The following is a 25,921-nucleotide window of genomic DNA, read 5'->3' as shown; positions in this document are numbered from 1 at the left end:
TTCCCACACTGGAGGAGACTTACTTGTTATTGTTGTGCCTTTGCCTAGTCATTTAAATACTGTTTGTAGTGTCTGTATTTGGCAGTCTAGTATGCATTGTCTGCTGTGCACTGCTGCGATCTACAGCTGAGTGAAGTACAAGAAACGTATGAAACTGCAAATACAATGTGACTTCAGCTGTACATTTCATTCGTGAGACAGGAAAATTTGTGCCAAACCGGGACTTGAACCTGGATTTTCCACTCCAGAACTGACCCAAACCTCTATATGTCACCAGGTGTCCACATCCAGCACTTCCACAATACTATTTACTTGCCTAGGGAAAGGCCACGACAGTCATGAGTAAGTCTCTTCCTGTGTGAGAATAACAGCAGTTGACACGTTGGACAATCTGCATTGATGCACCAGTTGATATGACAACTTCATTCACTGTGGAGTCATGGGCTCACTCAAACACAGTATCTCCTTTCTGCCATTCTATCACATCTCCATGTTGATCAATCTTTCTAAGCTGATTACATACAACCAGCTAGCACATTCACACCACATGACTGCCACAACTGGGGTGACCAGTGGAGGGTCACCATTTCTACACCATCAACATCCCTTTGAAGTGAGCAGTGTACTGCTTTAAGAGGAGGACTAATATTTTGTCTGGTGAACTTAGGTGTGATGGTCCTTAGATCAGATAGTCATTACACTTAGAAGATATCCTCATTGCCCATGTGCTGTTACCAAATCTAGTACTTCCTTATCCAGTCTTCAGTGTACCATATACATATTTTTTGTAATCCTCTGCATTTAATTTCTTAAAGTATTGTTGTTACATAGAATATGACAGTTGCTTTAGATCCTTGTTTCTAAATGTCAGTACTAGCTTCGCCCTTCTGTTGTTCCTAGTGAAGGGAATTACATGAGTTCTGCTACAATATTTTCTTTTTATCCTGCCTCATCTGCTTGCAATGATTTTTATTCTACAACTAATGTTTGCAACATTGCCAGTGGCTTAGCAATAACTGTACAGGCTGCTCTTCAGCCCATTGGAAAATAAATGCCACATTTATTAGCTTGCCTTCACATCATTCCATCTCCGACCATGACAGCTGTCAGGTAGCATGGCTGGTGACTTACTTTTCTGGAGTAGACCAAATGTTCAGTATTATGGGTTTGGTAGGACCACTGCCTTGCAGCCATAGAAAGGGTTTAAATGGCACCATTTTCAGCCTCCTTTGGCTGGATAGTTCAACAGTTCAGAATGGTTTTTGGTTGGAAAGACATTCAGTTTGAAAAGTAAACAATTTGAGCAACATGTGTCTGCAATCAGTGTTATTTAAACAAGTTCAGTATTAGATCTACATAATTTACCATTTGAGCTATCCTTGCTCTGTACTCACTTTTTGTGTTACATCTAATAACCAATCACTAAATTTAAATATTTTCACATTATGTTCATAATATTCATATAATGCAAACCGTGTGGGTAAAGATCTTGCAATTGATGTACCAGAATCTGTGCCATGGGGAGCCATTGGTATATGAGAGAGGCAGATCAGTCTCAGTGTGAGCTAGTAAATGTAATTAGTGTGTCCTTAAGAGTTATTTCATGTCTGCGTACTTGCTGTCAAACAGTTAGAAATATAAAAAAACTCGTACAGAATCATTCATAAGAAGCAACTTTGAGGGGCGTGTACTTCCTCAAGGAGCATAACAACAACTTATTTTCTAGCTTTGTGTGTCTTTTGATCTTTCATTTCCATTTTAGCTGCAAACTGAAGGAATTTTTTCTGTATAGCCTTTGCTATTACATTCTAGTACATGTTTGTCATTTCTTCTTATTCAGTTTCAGTACTCATTATTAATTAATGAAGTTATTAACCCTTTTACACAGGCTTGCTGAAACATCTGTACAGCTGAACTTAAAACTGATGAAGTGGCGACTTGTGCCAAATCTGGATCTTGATGTGGTGCGACAAACTCGCTGCCTCCTCCTTGGAGCTGGAACATTGGGCTGTGCCGTTGCCCGTACTCTTCTTGTTAGTTCAGTGAATTCCATCCTACCTACCTAATTTCTTATATATATCTTGTTAGCAGATAAGTAATTTGCTTTGTTGTAATATTTGAAAAAATATTAATGGTTTTCATCACATGAAGGTATGAGCAGTATGTATTTATCAGTTGCTAACATGAAAACATTCATAGTGGCGTAAACACAAATGCAAATGTTAAATCAGATGCAACAACTGGCAAATCCCACATTAAGAAGAAAACATGACACAGATAATGGGTCAAGATAAAGAAAATTTATTCTAGTGATGTATCAAAGGAAAAGTTATCACTTTTTCTCCCAATCCTCAAAACTTAAAGAGAAGATTCTTTTTCTATTTCCGTCTGTCAGCCTTGATCTGGTAGTTTTCTTTTACATGAGTGTGGTTGTTTTTCTGGAGTTTCATATGTTTATCTTCTGTACTTACTTCTGTATGCCACAATATATAATATATTAATTTCCATAATGTTTATATGCTAATATACACTGCTTGACAGCTGCTAAGGAACAGAGAAATTTTTGTGCAGTGTACCACGTCAGCATTGGTACCACCTATTTTCTATCTTCCTCCTTCTGTAAGGATAGAGTGCGTGGTCAACACCACACAATGGCATGACGAGGTCACACGCGCTAGATGGTGCAGTGACGAATGGAGCTGGGAGCGACAGCCAGGATAGAGGTGGACATTTATGATGTGACAGCAAACTTCTGTGGATTGTGGATTATGTGGTGTGCCCATATTGCTGGTCTCTGTAATTTCGTGCCCAAGCTGTCTGTCAACTCTGGTGGTTTGGCAGAACAGCTCCAAGAACTATGTGTGACTTTTGTACTCGGAGGCGTGCATTAGTCCTGGCTGAATTGGTATCATTAACCCAGTGGGGCAATCTGTCCCCCTTCAGACTTGTAATAGGTGAATGCATGTCATAGTAGGAAAGTAAGACACATTGAAAGTTGTGTAACTTCCGTGAGACATGACTGGTGCAGACATTTTGTGATTGTGCGAGGTACTTACCCTTTTGTCGCCACACAGAGAGTAATGGAAGATATGTTTTGTCTTTTAAACCTCAGGGTGCTGTTTTAGTGTATGCTCATTCTGCAAAGTGTAATTCATGAAGTACTCAAGGTAACGATGTATTTAACGGAATCATTTTAATGCACCCATGTTATTTCCCTATCGAGGATTCTTGAAGGCGGTGCATTTCAAAGTGTTGGTTGTAATGTATGACTATTTGGCTAAGACTGATTAGCTAAATACTTGATGTGATGATTTTTTCTAAATTAGCCTTTCTAATGCATTGATATTAATTATTAATTTTCCACTTTGAGAATTCGTTAAATCCATTTCTCATGTTTATGAGATTAATGGTGATATGGAATGAGTAATTTTATCGCCTGTTGGCTAGTTTCTTATTAATGTCAGTTAATGATTAATTTTGTGCTGAATGTGGGTTTTTTTTCCAAATATTTGTGGATTACTGATAAAGCTTTTGATCGATATGTTGAAAGATCATTTGGATCTGCTATATCAGTGGTTATTAACTTCTGTGTTTTTATGGTGGCACTGGTATTGATCCATTAGTCTGTTCGAGTCTAGTCTCTATTTACAAAATATCATATTTTATTGCTGTTTTCTTAAGATTGTCTTAACATTGCTTATATTAATAAATGTATTTCAGAATTGTATCCCAACTCACACTCAATCAGTTGCTCCATGCCTTTACATCTACCTTCCCGTTTATAATTAAAAATGGTACAGATTACATCATATGGGAAAGCAGGATAACAGATATAAATAACATTCATGTCTGACACAGGTCAGACTCTCAGTGAAGAATATGGCCTCCTCAGGCACTAATGCACATTCTGCACTTGTTAGTCATGCTGGGCTACCAAACTGTTGCGGAGTCTTGGGGGATACTGTCCCACTTCTCTCTCAAGGCTGTTTTCAGTTCTTGCATGGGTAAGGGAAGGATGTTCATTGAGAAACACATCTGCCAAGAGCATCCCAGGTATGCTCTGAAGAGTTTAGGTTTGGGAAGTGTCCAGGCTCCTCCATACATTCAATACCATTACTTTCCAGTGTATCCGAATCTCAACATTCCTGTGTGGGCAGGCATTGCCATCCATAAACAGATGAACGTGATCCAGAATATTCTCCCTGCAAGACCACTGTACTGTAACAGTACCTCATGCAAAGATATACAGCCGTGTTTGGCCATCATGCACAATGCCTGCTCACACAATAATGCCTAGGCCATACGGATGATGTCTGTGAACATTGTTTGGAATTTAACGTGTTCCCTTCTCTCTCCACAGTAATTAGTGCCCCAAATCACTTGCCACTGTGAAGTGGAATCATTAAAGAACACCACTCTAGGCCAATGTTGCTGACCGCAACCAACATGCTCCGTACACCAACGAACTCTTTCTCAGTGATGTCGTGGTTGAAGTGGGATGCACTTTACAGGCTCCTGGGCATATAAACCATCCTGACATAATCATAGCAGAATGATTCTGACAGACAGTTGTACTGGTAGTGGTTGCAATGTGTCCAGCGATCTGCCTAGGCATGAGCTGTCTGATCCTTTTCGTCTTTTACTATCACAATCCTCTTGTGGTGCGGTGGTCCAGATTTGACTACTGACATGCTTTTGTATAGCATTTCCACCTTCAGTGGCTTTTTTTTATTGTGTGATGACACTTTTGGAAACACCCAGTTATTGTGGCTATAGTAGTAACACTTTAACTGACTTCAAATCATCAGACTGCTCATCCACAATCGTAAGCACTCAGATGGTGTTTTGCAGACATGTTGTGACACCACACAGAATGTCTCACTAATCGGTTCCACAACAACCATCAAACACCTTGCTGCATGAATTGCCAAATGCGTACAGAACGTTTGTGCACAAGCTTTAGTGCAGTTAACACATCTCGCCGTCTACATTTCATTTTACTATCATTGGTTGGGTGTTCCGTAGCTATTGTCTGCGGTTACATAGCAATTGGCAGTTGTTCCTTAGAAGTTGTCAAGTAGTATTCTAATGATGTACCTTCATTGTAAACATATACACATCATTATAAACTTAGTGATCAAAAGACACAGGAAGGTTCATCCCAGCTGAAAATGAGCCATGTATGATGTCTGAATGTTGTGGTTGGATGATGCTTAAAGTGTGAGTATAGGCATGATATGTGAGCCATCTGTTACAGATATGCTTGCTGTAATCATGGCTCCACATCACATGTTTACCCAGTTTGAACATGGGGTTGTGATAATGCAAGAGGCATGGGGCACAGCATATAGGAGAATACACAAGAATTCAGTTTTCCAAGTTAAACTTTGTCTGGAGTGGATTGTCAGTATTGTTGAGACAGTATTTCCACGTGCAAAAAACCACTGCACAGGATAACCACAAGTGTCTGAAGGATGGAGGCCATGTCACCTCTGCATATCTTTAAAGGACAATATCAGATCACTTCCATTTTGAATGAGGTGCATCATGCATCCAGAATCCATTTCTAACAAGACAATATAGAGACAAATGCACCACATAGGCTTCGGCTGCCAACAACTGATTCATGTCACAGTGCTTTCCCATGTCTTTTGCTCACTCAGTGTGCAGAAAGGCCAGTGACCCTATTACAAAAGAAAAAAATAAGAGAGAGCATTACATTGTTGCATTTCAGCCATAATGCATATAAATTCATACTATTTATCAACTTAATATAATTCAGATAAATGTAAACCACTACAGCACAGTAGTTATCAGGCAGTCAGAAGATATCCTGTTCAGAATTTCAAAGAGAGAAAATAAAATTAGGATTCAATATAAATAATATCTCTTATCTATAAACTCTTGCCCCGACATTCATTAAAGTACGTGCTTGTCTGTTTTTCATTGTTTTATATTTTAGCTTGCTATTGCATGTTTTCTTGGATGTGTTTCACTTTCTGCAAAATTAATCTTTTAGTTATCTGCAACTCCTTTTTTTCTTTTCCCCATTGCATCAACAGTCAACTATATTCTGTCTGCTAGTCAGTGAGAGGATTTAGTATTCCTTTGTTTCTCACACTGTTTTTATAGTCTGTTTTTCTTTGAAGAATCTATGATTTTGTTCCCATTATAGATACTGGAGATATCGTTTGTGTTTCAGTATTTGCTCATGGGTGGACAGTATCATCCTTTTTTCCCTATTCACATCTAATGTCTAATTACATTCAGAGAGAACTGATAGTCGTTGGTGCCTAATAACTACACTTTACAATATTTTTATGTTTTTGTTTAGTATGAATTGTTCTTGTTATCTTCCTGTGACAATTATTTTGCTTTCTGTTCAGTCTTGGTGTGTTAATTTCAGCTAAAAAGCTCTGAATTAATGTTTGTACAAACTACAGAATTTCTGAAACTTTGGGAAGTAATGCAATTGCTGAAAGTCATAAAGATTGACATTGTCACTATGTTTATCACATTGCTTGGATATAAAGTGTTTCTGCAGAACATTTGCTAACAATTCTTGATGAATCCTAGTTGTAATTAATATATCATTTTCAAGAAGAATATAGGTAATCTGATCTCTCAGATTTTCTTGACGTGATTGATTAAGATGTACTTCCAGGTGTTCAGTCAAGTCTGTATTTCTGTTTTTGCAAATATATTAATGACTGACACAGTTGTTTTCTCCAGGTACTGTGAGTTATGCTATAATGTGTGTTCATTGCCTGTATTCCGACGGCCTGGTTGGAGTATAGGCAATGAGTACACACAATAGTGTAACTCATCACACCTGAAGAAGACAACTGGGTCGTTGGACGAAGTATTGTGCAGAAATGGAAATCAAAACTCAATTGAACACCTGGAAGTACGTCTTTAATACCTGTAATGTTTGATCTCTAGCTTTTTTGTATTTTCTTTACAGGCATGGGGAGTGCACACCATAACATTTGTAGACAGTGGCACTGTTTCTTTTTCAAATCCAGTTAGGCAGTCACTGTACAAATATGAAGACTGTTTGCATGGGGGCCATCCTAAGGCTGTTGCAGCAGCTGAATCTTTGAAAACTATTTTTCCTGGAGTTGTAAGTAATTAAAGTTAAGAGTTTTATCAGTCTTCAAATTCAAATGAGAAAACTGGTGTATTATAAGGAGGCAAATGGCTGGTCAGTAGTTATCTTCATGGGCTAAAAATTTTTAGTAACATAAACAGAAACAAGAGTATAAAATACTAATTGTAGCTTTAGGAACTTCATTTTCCTCCAGAGAGGAAAGAGAAATTGGTCAGGGAAGGTTGGAAAGAGGGATTATTCACTCAGACCATAGATTAAGTAGGATCCATTTGTTGAGTGGATGAAGGGAGACAAATGTTAAGGAGCAGGCATTAGAGAGTAGGTCTAATACAGCCAGCATCAGTTTGGAGGTGACAGAACAGACAAGAGTGAAGTAAAAAAATTTAGTATTTGTCATCCCTATAAGAAAAAAAAAAGGACTGTGCATTGAACACATGATAGTTGGTAAACAAATCATGAAGATTCATATGTTGCACTGTCTTGGACACTTTAGAATGTATCAGTGGTGTGGCTGGGGTAAATGGAGTGAAGTGAGTACATCGGACAGATTTTACAGTGGGAACCATTGTAGTTGTCGAAATGACAGCCTTGGAATGTCATATGTTTCATGAGTATGTTACAGAGGTTAGGAGGCCGGCAGAATATGACAGTGGTGGTATAAGGAGGAAATTAGTGATGGATGATCTGATTTCAGGGCCTGATTTGAGAAAGTCGTATTCTTGGTGATGTAACATATCGGGGCATTCAGTTCCTGGATAGTCCTGGGTGAAAGTAAGAGCCATATTTGTCAGAGGAAGAGACTGCCAGGAGATTTGTTTGTAGGAAAGATCTGAGTCTGTGAGCACACACAACATAATTGACCTTCAAACTAACCATAAAATTAAGCAAAATGTCTCACACTAGGTGAGGAAGCTACTCATACCATTGGTTAAATACTTCAAAAGTTGATGTCCATCTACCTCACGCCTCACTCGAAACTACCATCCACAACTAGTATGGACTGGAACTCGGTACATGCAGATAAAACAGAAGTAAAGTAGATTAGAAGTAATGACATGTTTATTCGGGATACAGGTACAGGAATAAATAACATTATCAAGCAACTGTACAATCTGTGTGGGTACAGGGAGACATAGCATTTAGCAAGTAATCACCTAGGGCAGGGGCGGGCAGGAATCCTGCACGTGTGCGGTGCACTTGCACGCGTGCAGTTAACTGGTGTTCTGCGTGCACACAGGGGCAAGCTGGCAACCCGCTTATCTCCCCTCCACACCATACTGTCTGTCCACTCCTTTCTCTGTAATGTGTTTTGTCTCCTAGCTTGCTTTATTGAATGAAGGAATAATGTTTATTAGGAGTGCTTGAAAGAAATCATGGTTTGAAAGAGTACTTATTACCTACGATACGTTTTATTTAATTATCACTGATGGAGTTACCAATACGTTTAATATCTGGAACAAAATTTCTACATTCAGACAAACGCAAACAGTTACGCAAACTTTCATCACTGATGTTTGCTCTTAACCGAGATGTATTAATTCAGCCAATGGTTTTCCAGCTCTCGCTGTATTAAGCGCAATCTTATGACTTGCACATACCGCTGGGCTATCACTGTTGTGCTGAAAAATTGAAAACAGTGCTCCATAAAATGTTAAATCAGTTACATGAGAGACATGACGAAAGAAAGTCGCAGATCTCACTTGACAACAGCAACTACGACAGATTCCTCTCCTGCGGTCTAAGGCGCTGCAGTCGTGGACTGTGCGGCTGGTCCCGGCGGAGGTTTGAGTCCTGTCCTTAAACTCAGTCAGTTTCCCCATCCGCTCAGAATCTGACAATAAATTGAACTCGTCCTTGTGAAATTTATTATAACGGCCTTCAATACTAAACTTCCGCTGACCAGGGACAATATTGCCAGATATTAAAAACTTTGAATTTTCACGTTTTTGCACAAAGAAAAAATGATTCTCCCACTCCTTTTTAAAAGATAGCAAATCTCCACTTCTCTGTTTCCTTGTTTCACTCTGCATTTTCCGGTACTTCAAATACAACGTTCACTACGTAGCGGTCGCTTCTCATCAACGTCCGCAGCTTAGCCTGGCACTACACTGCCGCAACCTGCCGGCTGTCGCCACTGCCCCGGTCGACGACTGCACGTGAGCAGCACACGTGCAGCGCTGTGCGCTCATGAGCCGCGTGCAACGTTTGCCCGCCCCTGATCTAGGGAGCTTTTTGAGACATCAGTCTTTTGACTGGTTTGACATGACTTGCCACAATTTCCTCTCATGTGCCAACCTCTTCATCTCAGAGTAGAATTTAGTAACATACTTCCTCACTTATTTACTGGATGTATTCTTGTCTCTGTTTTCCTCTACAGTTAACATCTACAGCTTCCTTGTAGTCCGGGCACCCATGGCCTAGGGGGAGCATCATTGATTAGTAATCAAAAGTCCTCAGTCCTGCATTCAAACCCTGGCACTGCTTACAATTTGAATAAAAAATATCTGTAATGGTGGCCAAAGAGTTCAGGCATAAGAAGTCACCCTCATTCAGCCAATGGCCTTGTCAGAGAGGGAAGAGGAGCGGACAAAGGTTCAGGGCACTCTCATACCCTTGAGATGGGAATAATCAACAATGACCAATGGCATAAGGATGCAAAGGCAATGGAAACCACAGTGTTAAAGACACACAATGTGTATCCATGGGACATAGGACCTGTAATTGAAAAAGTGTCATGATGATCTCCCTATTCAAAAAAGATTGCAGTATATCCCCCCCCCCACCCCTCCCCTCTCCCACTTCCACCTTTGGATCTCTAGAAGGGCACATCCAAGGGAGGAATGACCATGAGAAAAAGAGTGAATAACCAACAAAAAGATAACATTCTATGAGTCATAGTGTGGGATGTCAGAAGTGTAAACATGGTAGGGAAAATTTGAAAAGGGAAATGCTGAGTATCAATCTAGATATTGTGGGGGTCAGCAACAAAAAATGGAAAGAAGACAAAGATTTCTGGTCAGAAGATTGTGGAATAATAGAAGCAGCAGCAGCAGAAAATGGAATTATGGGAGTAGAATTCATTATGAACAGGAAGGTAGAGCAGAGAGTGAATTACTGTGAACAGTGCAGTGATAAGGTTGTTCTCATCAGAATAGACAGCAAACCAACACCGACAACAATACTTCACGTTTATGTGCTGAAGTCACAAGCTGAAGATAAAGAGATAGAGAAAGTATGTGATGATATTGAATAGATAGTTCAGTACATAAATGGAGGTGAAAATCAAATAGTCATGGGGCACTGGAATGTGGTTGTAGGGGAAGGAGTAGAACAAAGGCCTACGACAGAATGTGGGCTTGTTACTAGGAATGAGAAACAAGAAAGACTAGTTGAGTTCTGCAATAAATTTCAGCTAGTAGTACTGAATACTCTGTTCAAGAATTATATAGGAGGAAGTATAAATGGAGAAGGCCAGGAAATATGGCAAGATTTCAGTTAAATTACATCAGGGTCAGCAGAGATTCCGAAATCGTATTCTGGATTGTAAGGTGTAGGCATGAGGAAATATAGACTCGCAACACAAGTTAGTAATGATGAAGAGTAGGCTGAAGTGTAAGAGACTAGTCCAGAAGACTCAATGCACAAAGAAATGGGAAGCAGAAGTACTATGAGAGAGATGCTTTAAGGCTGAGGCTATAGATACTGTGATAAGGAATAGCTCAGTAGGCAGTTCATTTGAAGAGGAATGGATATCTCTAAAAAGGGCAATCACAGAAGTTAGAAAGAAAACATACATACAAAGAAGGCAATTGTGAAGAAACCATGGGTAACAGAAGAAATACTTCAGTTGATCAATGAAAGAAGGAAGTGCAAAAATGTGTAGGGAAATTCAAGAATACAGAAATACAGGTCACTCAGGAATGAAATAAATAGGAAGTGCGAGGATGCTAAGACAAAATGACTGCATGGAAAATATGGAGAAATTGAAAAAGAAATGATTGATGGAAGGACAGATTGAGAATATAGAAAAGTGAAGACAACCTTTGGTGAAATTAAAAGCAAGGATGGTAACATTAAGAGTACAATGGGAATTCCATTGTTAAGTGCAGAGGAGAGAGCTGATAGGTGGAAAGAGTACATTGAAGGAAAGTTTATCTGATGACATGGTAGAAGAAGAAGAAGAAGAAACAGGAGTCAATATAGAAGATATACGGAATCCGGTATTAGAATCAGAATTTAAAAGAGCTTTGGAACTGGAAGACTTATGATCAAATAAGGCAGAGGTTATAGGTAACTTTCCAATAGAATTTCCAAAATCATTGGGGGAAGTGGCAGCAAAATGACTATTCTCATTGGCAAAATACCACATGACATTCGTAAAAAACATCATCACACAAGTCTGAAGATAGCAAGAAATGCCATGTACAAAAATTATTGCACAATTAGCTTAACAGCTCATGCATCCAAGTTTCTGACAAGAGTAATATACAGAAAAATGGAAAAGAAAACTAAGGATGTTTTATATGATGATCAGTTTTGTTTTAGGAAAGGTAAAGGCACCAGAGAGGCAATTCTGATGTTGCAGTTGGTAGGGGAAGCAAGACTAAAGGAAAACCATGACAGGTTCATAGGATTTGTTGACCTGGAGAAACCAGTCAACTGTGTCAAATGGTGCAAGATGTTCCAAATTCTGAGAAAAAAATATGGGGTATGTCAGAGGGAAAGATGGATAATATGCAATATGTACAAGAGCCATGAGAGAACAATAAGAGTGGAAGAGCAAGAACAAAGTGCTTGGATTAAAAAGGGTGCAAGACAGAGATGTAGTCTCCTGCCACCATTGTTCAGTCTATATATATCGAAGAAGCAATGATGGAAATAAAAGAAAGGTTCAAGAGTGGAATTAAAAGTCAATTTGAAGGGATATCTGTGGTAAGATTCACTGACAACATTGCTATCCTCAGTGAAAGTGAAGAAGAATTACAGGATGTGCTGAATGGAATGAACAGTCTAATGTGTACAGAATATATATTAAGATTAGACCAAAGAAAGACAAAAATGAGAAGGAGTAGCAGAAATGAGAAAAGCGGGGAACTTAACATCGAGATTGATGGTAATGAAGTTAAGGAATTCTGCTACCTAGGCAGCAGAATAACACGTGATGGATGGAGCAAGGAGACTAGCACTGGCAAAAAGGCCATTCCTGGCCAAGAGAAGTCTACAAGTAGCAAACATAGGCCTTAATTTGATGAGGAAATTTCTGTGACTGTACATCTGGAACACAGTATTGTATGGTAGTGAAGCATGGACTGTGGGAAAACCAGAAAATAAGAGAATCGAAGCATTTGATATGTGGTGCTTCAGAAGAATGCTGAAAATTAGGTGGGTTGATAAGGTACAAAAGAGGATATGCTCCACAGAATCAACACAGAAAGGCATATGGGGAAAACACTGATAAGAAAAAGGGGAAAGATCATAGGACATCTTTTAAGACATCATGGAATAACTTACATGGTACTTGAGGAAGCTTATTTTAATTTAATTTTATTTTCTGAGCCATCTGTCTTCTGAATTGTTTGATGCAGCAAGCCATGATTTCTCCCCTGTACCATCCTCTTCACCTCACAGTAGCACTTGCAACCTATGTTCTCAATTATTTGCTGGATGTGTTGCTATCTCTGTCTTCCTCCACAGTTTTTACTCTCCACAGCTCCCGAAAGTACCATGGAAGTTATTCCATGATGTCTTAATAAATGTCCTACACTGCTGCCCCTTCTTCTTGTCAGTGCCATCTACATATTCCTTTCCTCAGTGATTCTGTGGAGTACCTCCTCATTCCTTACCTTATCAGTCCACCTAATTTTCAACATTCTTCTATAGGACTATATCTCAAATGCATTGATTCTTCTTTTTTCCAGTTTTCCCACAGCCCAGATTTCACTGCCATATAATGCTGTACTCCAAACATACATTCTCAGAAATTTCTTCCTCAAATTGAGGCCTGTGTTCGATACTAGTAGACTTCTCTTGACCAGGAATGGGCTTTCTGTCAGTCTACCGTCTCTGTCTTGCATCCTCTTTAATCTGAGTGCTTTGTTCTTGGATTTCCACCCTTATTGTTTCCTCTTGGCTCTTTTACATTTTGCATATTATCCATCTCTCCCTATGGCACACCCCTATATTTTTTTGTCAGAATTCTGAACATTTTCCACCATTGGACGTTGTCGATTGTTTTCTCCAGGTCGACAAATCCTGTGAACATGAACATGTCGTGATTTTCCTTTAGTCTTGCTTCCGTTACCAGCCACAACATCAGAATTGTCACACTGGTGCCTTTACCTTTCCTAAAGCCAAACTAATCATCATCTAACACATCCTCAAGTTTTCTTTTAGAGTATTATGTATATTACTCTTGTCAGCAACTTGAATGCATGAGCTATTAAGCTGATTGTGTAATAATTTTCACACTTGGTGGCTCTTGCTATCTTCAGAATTGTGTGGATGATGTTTTTCCAAAAGTCAGATGGTATTTCGCCAATGTGAATAGTCGTGGTGTTGCCACTTCCCCCAGTGATTTTAGGAATTCTGATGGAATGTTATAGATAACTTCTACCTCATTTTATCATAAGTCTTCCAAAGCTCTTTGAAATTCTGATTCTAATACTGGATTCCATATTTCTTCTATATTGACTCCTGTTTCTTCTTCTCTATCATGTAATGAGATAAGTTTTCCCTCTCATAGAGGACACCAATGTACCCTTTCCACCTATCAGCTCTCTCTTCTGCACTTAACAGTGGAACTGTTACGTCATCAAAAATACATGTTGAACCATGTTTAAATTGATTGAATCAACATCTAACTGTTGACACTGATAGCAAAGCACCACTATAAATGAAATACATTTTCATTTTTATCTCATCATGAGTTGTTTCATTCAAAAGCGAAAAGTGAATCGTCAAACAATAGGGCACTTTTTTTTCATTTTTGGCAAGAACCATAAAGCACATCTTAATGAAATGGCTGCCAAATTCAAACAAATGTACAAATCAGTGTCATTTTTATTTTAATAACAGCACATGGTGGCATCACTACCAACAACACTATTTTCGATATGGAAATTTAGTCAAAGAAGTTTTGCTAACATGACACCTTGCAAAAGCTGACTGGGGATGTACTGTGACAGATTATGTACCCATCCTACACACACTTATTTCACTGTTGAGGAAAGCACAGTGTCATGTGTCCACAGTTGAATGAATGGCCTAAAATTAGAGACCATAAGCTACAGGTAGCCAATGACCTAGCTGAGGTGTACTGTTTTTGTCATCCAGCTGAGATGAAATACTAGTAACACTATTTTTTAATATAAGACTGCCCTTTGATGCATTGATCACTTCTCTGGTGAGAGGTCCCACAGTTGTCTGGTGCTTATTGTGTGACTGGATATGATATAAAATGAAACATTTTGTGTAATGTCCAGACCTCTTCTTAGGTTGCTAGAGAGGAAATTTAAGTGTATTGTCAAATTGGATGTCTTTCTTGTTTTATATCTGTAAGGGATGAGCCTTAAAATTCTTTCTGAGTTCTCTCTTCAGCCTCTGTTCTGGTTATCCAATCTAATTGCAACAAAATATTTTAAAACAAAGGATATGTTCATGCTCAAGTTTGTCTGTTAGTGAATGTGTGAAATGGGAGAGATTGAATATGATTCTAGTTAAAATTATACCTCACCAGTTTTAGCATTTTAGATGGTTTAGAAATACTCATCTGAAATTATTTTTATAAGAGCACTTATTATTACACGGCTAGTCTTTCAAACATGTAAGTACATGCATGTGTGACATGATCATCATTGTAATCTGTATAGTTATGTTTTCTTTAACTTATTGCAGTTAACATAATTTGAAAATATTTCAAAGCAAACCATCTGAATGCCTCCATGTTCAATGCGTGTATGAGAGACATGTTCCACTGTTTAAAAGAAAAATCTGTGAGCTCCTGCGAATTACAGACACAGATTATTTTGTGTGCAAATGTAGACCGTATAATGATAAAAACAGGCATTCTATCCTCACTGAAGTGGAATCATATTGAAATGTCAAAAGATTTCAAAAACCATATACATCTTTATCTACTTTCAGCTGCCTGCTGAAACTCTCTGAACATTTGCAGAATGCGTCTGGCTATCAGTTACATATGCCAATGCCAGGACACACTGTTGGGGAAGTCATGCTTCCTGAGGTCCAAAAAGCTGTTCTGAAACTGGAGCAGCTGATAGAGAACCACGATGTGATATTTCTTCTGACAGATTCAAGAGAAAGTCGTTGGCTACCAACAGTTATTGCGACCAGTAAGGAAAAGGTAAACATTATTTTCATAATAGCAAGCTATGTTATCCTTATCAATTGTAATTACTCTTTATTATTATTATTATTATTATTATTATTATTATTACTATTATTATTTATTTTATGGCCTTCATTGGACCACTCTAGTCAAAAATACAAAGTTCTAAACAAGTTGTTACACAGGGATACAGTTTGGTTCAACAATAACTTAATATGATATTTAGGTAATATAATTATTATAGTCTATTCTTATATGAAAGGTGCTTTGCTCTTCTGTCTGCCCAATATTTCTTCATTCTTCCAGATATTTTCTTTCTTTCTTCATCTGAGACCACTCTTCCTGTACTCCTTTTATTGATTTTCATTTGTAGTCTGGTTCTGGTTTGCGGGTCTTGCAGTATTCTGGTTTTCTCTGTCTTGTTTTTTAGGTCATCTATGAATATCTTCCTTAATTTCTGTGATCCATTTAATGTCGCTCTTGCTATTCCACAATTTTTGTATTATTTTTTTACTAATTCTGTTTTCTGGAGTTCTCATCAGATGTCCAAAGAATGAGATGCGTTTCTTCCTGATTGTGCTCATGACTGGTTCTATTTTCTTATATACTGTTTCATTTGATGCTATTCTCCAATGTCCATTTATTTTATACTGTTTATTTATACATGCCCTAATTATTCTTCTTTCTATTTTTAGTATTCTGTCAATTTCTGCTGTATTAGTTGTTTTGAAGATAGTTTCAGCTGCATACATTATTTCTGGTTGTGTAACTGTTTTATAGTGTTTTAATTTTGCATCTATAGATAGGCTTTTTTTGTTGTATGTAGTTTTGGTAATGTAATTTGTGTAGTTCAGTTTTTTTATTCTATTCTGCCATGATAGCTTCTCATTTAGATTGTATGTTATTATTTCGCCTAAATATTTAAATTTATCAACAATTTTGATTTCCTGTTCTCCTATTGTAATTTTGTTTGCAAGTGGTGGATCAGTTAGCATAATCTCCATTTTTCAAATGATATTCTAAGGCCTACTTTCTCTGCTATTTCTTGTAGTGATTTCACTTGTTGCCTGGCTTCTTGAACGGTGTTGGCTAGGAGAGCAAGATCGTCAGCGAATCCCAAGCAGTTTAAGCTAATATCATCTTTTGCACTTCCAATTCTTATCCTCTTTGGATTGTCCTTGTACCATCCTCTCATTATGTATTCCAGTGCACAGTTGAACAGTAATGGTGATAGGCAGTCGCCTTGTCTTAAGCCTGTTTTTATGAGGAATGGTTCCGAAATTTCTCCTCTAAACTTCACTTTTGATTTGGTGTTGGTTAGAGTGAGTTGTATTATTTTAATTAGTTTTGGATGGAGTCCTAGATTTCTTAAAATTTTTAATACTGAAGGTCTGTGGAGACAGTCATATGCCTTCTTAAAATCTACAAATGTTATTGCCAGAAGTTTGTTCCGTTTCTTGTAGTATGCCATAATCAATTTTAAACTAATTATCTGCTCTGCACAGCTTCTCCATGGTCTGAAACCTCCCTGATATTCCCCTAACTCCTGTTCTAATTGCTCCTAGATTTTTTCATATAGGATCTTGGATAGAATTTTGTACGTGCAATCTAGGAGAGAGATTCCTCTGTATTTGTCTGGGTTGCTCTTATCTCCCTTTTTGTGTAGTGGGTGGATGATAGCTGTGGTCGAATGTTCGGGAAATCGTTCTGTTACCCAAGTTTTTGTTAGAGCCATGTGTAAGGAGGTCTTGACTGTGTCACTTGCATATTTCCACATTTCAACAAAAACCTGATCTTCTCCACATGCCTTATAATTTTTTTGTTCCTTAAGAATTTTTTCCACTTCTTGGAAAGTTGGAGGGTCGAGTTTGTTAGGTTTGGTTTTTATTGGGGTATTTATGTTGATTTGTAAGAGTTCTTTGGGTTCCTCACAATTCAGAAGTTTGTTAAATGCGTTTGCCATGATTTTTACATTTTTCTTGTTACTGTGTGTCATTCTTCCATCTTCATCTTTCAGTATTAGTGTAGGGGCCTCATATTGTTGTAGTTGTTTCCCAAAGATTTTATAGTAGTTCCTGGAGTTGGTTTTATGATAATTACCTTCTATAGAGTTTATAATATCTTTATGAAATCCTCTCTTGATTCTTCTAATACTTTGAGTGAAATTTTTTCTTTCATTTTTTAGGTTGATGGCATTTTCTTCAGTTTTGTGTGTATGAAACTTTAACCAGGCTTGGTGTCTATCTTCATGGAATTTGTCACATTCTGATGTCCACCACGCATGTTTCCTTCGTGGGTTCAAGGGAGCTAGATTCTCTGCTTCTTTTTTAAGATTAGGCACTAATTGTTCTAGATCATCTGTTAATTTGATGGTTTGTGTTATTTGTTGGTACCTATTATTTTTAATTAGCTGATGTGGGTCAAACCTCCTTTTTATTTTATTAGTTTTTCCGGTCCTCTTCTTTAACGGAGTGAATTTGATTTTAATTTTAACCATATAATAGTCTGAGCCTGTGTCTACTCCTCTCATTACTTTAACATTGTGGATCTCCTTATGAAAATTTTTGTCCATACAGACGTGGTCTAGCTGCCACTCGCCCTGCCTCCAGTCTGGATGTTTCCATGTTTTAAGTTTACTTGGCTTCCTCTTAAAGTATGTTGATTTAGATATATGGGTGTGTTCTCTGCAGAGTTCTACAAGTCTTTGACCGTTTTTGTTCGTAAATTTATGTGGACTCCATTTTCCAATTATATCTTTCTTTTCCCAACTGAGCATTGAAATCTCCCAATAAGATTTTTACATTCTTTTTATTTACTCTCTTCACAGTTTGTTCTAGAAGGTCCCAAAATTTATCTTCCTCTTCCTTTGTTTTTGTTAGACAATTTTTTTTTCATTTGTTGGGGCATGAGCATTTAATATTGTATAGGTTTTATTCATTGTTTTAAAGCTTAGAGTCGCAATTCTTGGTGATACTGCTGGGAAATCCGTTACTGAATCCATTATTTTTATGTTTACTAAAAACCCTGTTCCAAACTGGGGACATTGTTTCATTGCCCTCGGTCCTGGTTTCCCATTATAAATTCTGTATCCCTGTGATTCAAATGGGTCCTCTGTGGTGTTTCTCATTTCTTGGATCCCTGTTATTAAAATTTTTTGTTTATTTAGTTCATCTGTGAGCTCCTTGAGTTTTCCGGTCTGAAGTAGTGAGTTTATGTTGTGTGTTGCTATATAATTTATTTTCTCATGTTTAATCTTCTTTTTGTGTTTTAGTGTGCATTTGGATGGTTGCAAACACTTCGATTCGTTGCTGTCTTCTAGTTGACTACCCACTGAATCTGATGTAGCCTTTTCCTGCCTTTTTGAGCAGGACAGTGGAATTTTTTTCCTAAAAGACCTTTCCATTTTTGACTTTCGAAGGTTGTCAACTTTAGTTTGAGCAAGATCCAATTTACAACTACAGTTGTTAACCGCAGAGGGTGTGTTTGCTCCGCGAGAACTATTTTATTTCACTCAAGTCTGCCAGTAAACCAGTGAGGACTTCCCTATCCGCCACCTGGGACACGCCACGTAGGAATATCACCTCTCCTCCTACTATGACAGCATAGTAGGTTCGTGGTGTAATTACTCTATTGAAGGTTAGAACAAATATATAGCAGTTAGAAAACAATTTGTTCACTTATTATTATTTGGTGAAAAAACATTTCCAGTTTCCAGGGTGCTGTTTGAGCCTCTACCACTTCCTTCTGCCCATTATAATCTGTCATGGAGAACATTATCCATTGCCCTTCCTTTGGCAGCGAGGTCATCCTTGATCATGTCCATCCAACTGGTTCTGGATTTTCCTACAGGAAGATATCCTTCCACTTTTCTTTCCAAATTTATTCAGGCTGTTCTTGTACCATCGTAGTCTTGATGTCCTGAGTAGGTCTAAAAGGGAGTCTTTATTCCATCTTTCTTTCTTGCCTCCTCATTTCTTAACTTATTCATCATGGACTGCCAGAAAGTGGATCCAAGGAATCTCACTTCTGATGCCTGGAGTGTCAATGACTGTCTCTTTGTGAGGGTGCCTGCTTCAAAACCATAGGTCAGTATTAGTAAGAAGTAGCTGCTGAATATAACTGATTCCAGTGGTGAGTACCATAATATTATATAAAATTACAAAGCTTCAAGACAGATCAAAACTGTGTGCTACTCTGAAGCTTGGTACTTTAACCTTGTCTTACACAGGCAATCATCATACTGCCTGTGTTGCCCAGGCACAAGCTACGGTGTACCCTCATGTTTTTTTTTTTTTTTTAAATCTACCCACACTATCCTGTAGAGTGAAAGATCCAGTTCAGGAATAATTTGTAGAGTGCAATTAAGACATTGCCCTGCAGTATCCCTTGTTCCAGGAGTGAAAGCAAGTTTCCATCAAGTTTGTAAAGTAGGAACAGGTAATGGCAGAACTGAAGCTGTGAGGGTAGGTCATGAGTTGTGCACTGATAGCTCACTTGGTAGGACCATTGCCTGGAAAGACAAAGGTTCCAGTATCAAGTCCTAGTCCAGTACATAGTTTTTAATGTCAAAAACAAGTTTAAAAACAGTGTACATCCCACTGCAGAGAGAAAGATTTATTCTGAAAATAACATTACGCTTTTTCATAAGAATGCTTCCAATAGAATGTGTGTTATTTCAGGGAAATTTTCCCCCTGAAAGCTGCATCACCAAGAACATTTATTACAATGTGAAAGTCACTTCTAAGAAATGATATCCTGCTCTAAATAGAAAATTTTACAAAATTTACACTCCAGTCGCATTTTGCACAGTATAAGTTAATGATCATTGACTTTAAGTTCCTTTAACAAAGCTACAGTTTACGTAATTATGGCCTTTAGGTTGATGTACTTTATCCATCAGGGTAGTGAATCATATTAAAGCGTCTGCTTCGAGAACACAGAGAACTGCACTGGCTCCAGATGAAATCCGCTTTGTGGATAAACAACAGGAGTGGTGTGCTGGCCAGCCTGGATGCGGTTATTAGGTGGTTTTCTACATCCACCCGGGTAAATACTGAGCTGGTTCCCTCGTCACACCTCAGGCACATAATGCATGAGCACTTTGGAAAACATTGTCACATTTAATCACTAGTTGCAGATAGAGGGGGTACACGGATTCGTCTCTTGGGGGTCCTGGCAGTAGCTTTAAAATGCCTTTGGGAGCAGTGACTCCATCATAATAATAACCTGTACACTGATATGGTTTGTGCTTCATGAAAATTGGAGAATTACCATACCAGTCCCAACTCTGCACTGGCTGTATAAAGAGTCCTAGAAAGATAGAGAGGGAGGCTGATGTACTTTGAATACAAAAGAATTTGATAGGTTTCCAAATGAATCTTTCTGTTATCAGTGGTCTATACACAGACCCTTGCCTTCACAGGCAGTGCTCGTATTGAGTGATTTGTCAAGTACATCTCTACATCTACATCTACATCCATACTCCGCAAGCCACGTGACAGTGTGAATTTCAGTGACAACTGTGTTTGATGACAATGCTGATGGACGCTACTGAAGGCTCAGAACTAAAACCAAACTGATGTGACTTAGCATTTAGTAAGGTTTTATTCATCAGGTTCACTGTGTAAAATTGTGTACAGTAAAATGAGATATAAACTTGCCAGCCTTAATATTTAAAAAATGTATGTCTATTTTGCAGAGGTTAAAGGTTTATGAACTGTGGTGAAGAGTAGTGGAAAATGTTGCACCATAAAACGAACTTCAGAAATAAAATACCATGTAAGTTAAATGGAAGATGTGCAACAGCTGTATGGAAAGGGGTTATACACTAAAAGTTTGACATAAATATTTCACATTTTTTGTCAACCCTGAAATGATGCTCCACAATGTCAGTCACAATTCTCTCTTTCACCTGTACCACCGAACACTGCAGTAGATTATAAAGCTTAAATGATTAAGTTGTGAAGTACATTATGTGATTGTCCATTACAATTTTTGTTTCTTTTGTCGCAAATTATAATTCCAAGTACTTGTTTTGACTGTTAATCAGTCTTCCTCAAATCTCAACAGGATAGAAGAGCAAAATTCCTGCTTGTAGTCTGTTATAAATACATGAGTTAAAGAGAAGGGAATGATCCCCATCATTTGTTTGATTTCATGTGAAGCAATATTCACACAAACTCAGTGCTGGCCGTTCACTATAGTTCACCTGCTGACTTCAGCACATTAAGAAATCATCTTTCAGATGACACGTCAGATTATATACAATATTTCATTCCTTAAACTAGTGTTTTTACTTATGTTTACATGCCTAACGTGTTTCTAAGGTACTTTGTTGAATACTAGCTGACATAAACATGAACAGCACTGAGCAGAATAACTGTAGTTCATTGTTACAGATTAAGTTTCTATGATATGCTTGTCTTTAATTAATGTACATCTTGATTCATCCAGTCTCTGAAGGTTGTCAGTCTTGATGGGATTTACGGTACATAATGAATGAATGAACGAATTCATAGCCATGCGGAGTGGCCACGCAGTTTGAGGTGCCATGTCACACATTGCACGGCCCCTCCTGCTGGAGGTTTGAATCCTCCCTCAGACATAGGTTTCTGTGTGTTGTTGTTAGCATAAGTTAATTTAAGTAGTGTGTAAGTCTAGGGACCGATGACCTCAGCAGTTTGGTCCCTTAGTATTTCACACACATTTGAACATTTAAATTTTGAGCGAATTCATATCCTGTGTCCAGAGAACAAATTCGGATTAAAACTTTTAAAAACCAGAATTTAACAGTACAATCAAACAATTTCATAATATTGTTGAATTCAACAGTACAAATTGATATCTGTCAATGCAAGTAAAATAATTTGTGATGATGATTTATTTTTGAAATTCTATGAACATGTAATTTCTATGTTATTAATTTTATTTGTATCTTTCAGTTAGTGATGACAGCTGCTTTGGGCTTTGATACGTTTGTCGTCATGAGACACGGGATGCGCAATCAGAAGAAGGATGTAGCTGTTGCACCAGATGGTCCTCAGCTTGGATGCTACTTCTGCAGTGATGTGCTAGCACCTGGGAATGTTAGTATCAATTTAAATACTTGAACATTTAATTTTGCTTGATAAGATACTTTATTTATTATTTAATGTAATTTTTACTGTTGTGTATTCCTTCTGGTTTACAGTATCATTACCACTTGGAGAAACAAATGTTTGACACAGTTTTAAAGGGTGCTATTTCATTTATTCCTTAGCAACATCCTAATTAATGTAACCAGTTTTCTCAAATGCTGTGCAGAAAACTGGAGGGGGGGGGAGGGGTGGTAACTATATCTGCCAGTAAACTCCAGGTATACCGAACGAGGTGGCGCAGTGGTTAGACACTGGACTCACATTCAGGAGGACGACGGTTCAATCCCGCGTCCAGCCATCCTGATTTAGGTTTTCCGTGATTTCCCTAAATCGCTCCAAGCAAATGCCGGGATGGTTCCTTTCAAAGGGCACGGCCGACTTCCTTCCCCGTCCTTCCTTAATCTGATGAGACCGATGACCTCGCTGTCTGGTCTCCTTCCCCAAACAACCCAACCCCAACTCCAGATATATAATCCACTATCCTCTACCATAAATAGAACTGATAAGAAAGAGCCACACAATCTTATGGCAGAATGGAAATCCATCATTGTCAGCCATTTGACATCCACCATTGCTAGATAAAGGTGCTCTCTAGATGTATTCTTGCATTATGTGGTTTTCAGGAATTCATACCCAATTTGTGTCTACCTTCCTTTCTAATGTCAGCTACCCATCTTCTGTAGATCATCATTTCATTCTTTTCCTGTGTTTTGAATTCAGCACAGAATGACCTTGGTACATTCTATATCCATTCATCTGGCTACATCTACCTCCATTTCATTTCCATTAAAGTCATAATTGCATCTACACATCTGGCTAATACTTAGCTCCAGAATGTGAAATTCCATCACTGCCAATAGACTCATTTAAATGTGAGAGTACCAATCATAGTTTCTGGAAATATCAGTTCCTTATGCTGAGATGAAAGAGGGATGGTTGGGAAAGATTAGAAAAGAGTGACAGGTAACTCAGATCACCGGATAAGAGGGAGCCAATTGCTTTCAGGACAAGTGCAAACCCCTCCGTCTGATTCCTGCTCGATATTTTTTTCTCTCTCTTAGTAATTCTTAACATTCATGTCTCCATTGTTCAGTAATGCTCCAGTTTTTTTAGTTATGTTTGCAGTGAAAGTATGTGTATCGCTGCCATAAGTCAAAACTGGTAATACCCATTGATTGTAAATTTTCTTTTTCATGTATATTGGGAAGTTAGTTTTCACTCTTGTTTTTTATGTCTTTTTCCTGTCAATCCGCTCATTGTCTTCAGCATCCTCAAATATATCAGCTGCTTTTGTGGCTGCATTATTAATTTTGTAAAAATGAGAAGTCTGCAGTTCCTTAGATTTATCACTTACTTAGCACACTTTCATAGGTCGGGGAATATCTGCCTCTGGACTGCTACAACATACCTCTTGCGAGAGTCCTTTCTTACCTCACCTGTGGCATGTTATGCACCAATGGGGACACTTGCTGTGAGTATGGTGAGGGAAACAATATTTACAGCTATGCATCAGAGCTGCTGCTGACACAGCCCATCACCTTAGATGGGGTTGTTTATGAGGTCATCTGGCTTGTGGAGCAGTGGGGGGGGGGGACTGTCGAAAATGATGTGATGTTTGCGTGACCAGTGCCCGCCAGGGGGCATGCTGCACCATAACATACCTGATTAGTGTGCCCACATAAATGTTTGCACAAACTTTTAAAACTTGGGCTTTTAAAACTAGTGCTTCATGCTCATCCTCAGTCCTGCAGACTGAGCCAGCGAAGTCCTCCCAGCCAGGGAAACCCAAGGAGCAGTGAGAGAAATTCAAAGAGAAGACCCCTAAGACCAAGGAAATTGTGGTGGCACCCACACCACTGCTATCTACAAGCTCTGCGTCTGAGGATGGGGTGGAGATTCTGGCGTCTGCTGAGGACCTAGATCTCGCCAGAACCTCAGACACAATGGATATAGACTGCTCAGGCAAAAAGTCGGTGGCAGCAGGTGACTCTGAGGCCTCATTGAATGTTCCATGCCTTCCCAGTCTCACAATGACGTCATCCTCCTGTGGAATTGCGGCAGATTTTTCCACCGCCTGGCTGAGCTATGGCAACTGTTAAGCCTTACACCTGCTATCAGCATTGCCCTCCAGGAAACCTGGTTCCCGGCAATGCTGACCCCTGCCCTCCAGGAAACCTGGTTCCCGGCAATGCTGACCCCTGCCCTCCATGGCTATAAGGGATATTAAAGGAACCATGTGACTATAATTGAGTGTTGGGTGGAGTTTGCGTTTATGTCCTAAACTCAGTCTGTAGTGACACTGTGCCCCTTCAAACCCCTCTTGAAGCTGTGGCTATCAGAATAAGGATGACACAGGAAATAACTGTCTGCAATGTATATCTTCCTCCAAATGGTGCAGTACCCCTGAATGTATTAGCTGCACTGATTGATTGACTCCCTAAACCTTTCCTACTTTTGGGAGATTTTAACACCCATAACCCTCTGTGGGGTGACATCGTGCTTACTGGCCGCGGCAGAGATGTCGAAACTTTACTGTCTCAGTTCGACCTCTGCTCTTAAATACTGGGGCCACCACACATTTCAGTGTGGCTCATGGTAATTACTCGGCCATTGATTTATCAATTTGCAGCCCTCTATCCACTGGAGAGCACATGACAGCCTGTGTGTTAGTGACCATTTCCCCATCTTCCAGTCACTGCCCCGGCGTCAGGCCCATGGATGGCTGCCCAAATGGGCTATAAACAAGGCAGACTGGGAAACTTTCACCTCTGCTGTCACTGTTGAATCTCCCCCACATGGTAACATCGATGTCATGGTTGAGCAGGTGACTACCACAATTGTTTCTGCGGCAGAAAACACGATCCCTCACTTTTTAGGGTGCCCCTGACATAAGGCAGTCCCTTGGTGGTCTCACCAGAAGTCGCTGAAGCAATTAAAGAACGTCAGTGAGCTCTACAGTGGCATAAGTGACACCCTTACCTGGAGCACCTCATAGCATTTAAACGGCTCCGTGCCCGCATTCACCAGCTTATCAAACGACGGAAGTAGGAATGTTGGGAGAGATACATCTCAACCATTGGGTGCCATACATCACCTTCCCAAGTCTGGGCAAAGATCAAACGTCTTTTTGGGTACTAGACCCCAACAAGTGTTCCCGGTGTTACCATAAATGGCGTGTTATCTACCAATGCAAACGCGGTTGCCGAGAACTTTTCTGAGCACTCGCTTGAGCCTGTTTGTTGGAGAATTACCCCCCAGCCTTTTGCACTCTCAAACAGTGGCTGGAACAGAAAGTCCTCTCATTCACTACATGCCACAGTGACCCCG

At 39.0% G+C, this 25,921-nt stretch overlaps 1 protein-coding gene across 1 annotated transcript in view; it reads left to right on the top strand.

The window, feature by feature from the left end:
- The window catches only part of LOC126162924 (ubiquitin-like modifier-activating enzyme ATG7), a 111,087-nt gene that overhangs the window by 25,181 nt on the left and 59,985 nt on the right, over positions 1 to 25,921 (top strand). The window contains exons 6-9 of the mRNA XM_049919742.1: positions 1,889 to 2,033; positions 6,965 to 7,123; positions 15,285 to 15,473; positions 22,400 to 22,543. Of these exons, the coding sequence (XP_049775699.1) occupies positions 1,889 to 2,033; positions 6,965 to 7,123; positions 15,285 to 15,473; positions 22,400 to 22,543 (637 nt within the window). The remainder of the gene's footprint in view (positions 1 to 1,888; positions 2,034 to 6,964; positions 7,124 to 15,284; positions 15,474 to 22,399; positions 22,544 to 25,921) is intronic.

The sequence above is a fragment of the Schistocerca cancellata genome, chromosome 2 (assembly GCF_023864275.1).
Source record: "Schistocerca cancellata isolate TAMUIC-IGC-003103 chromosome 2, iqSchCanc2.1, whole genome shotgun sequence".
Lineage (NCBI taxonomy): Eukaryota > Metazoa > Arthropoda > Insecta > Orthoptera > Acrididae > Schistocerca > Schistocerca cancellata.
This window is presented reverse-complemented; position numbering and strand designations above follow the sequence as displayed.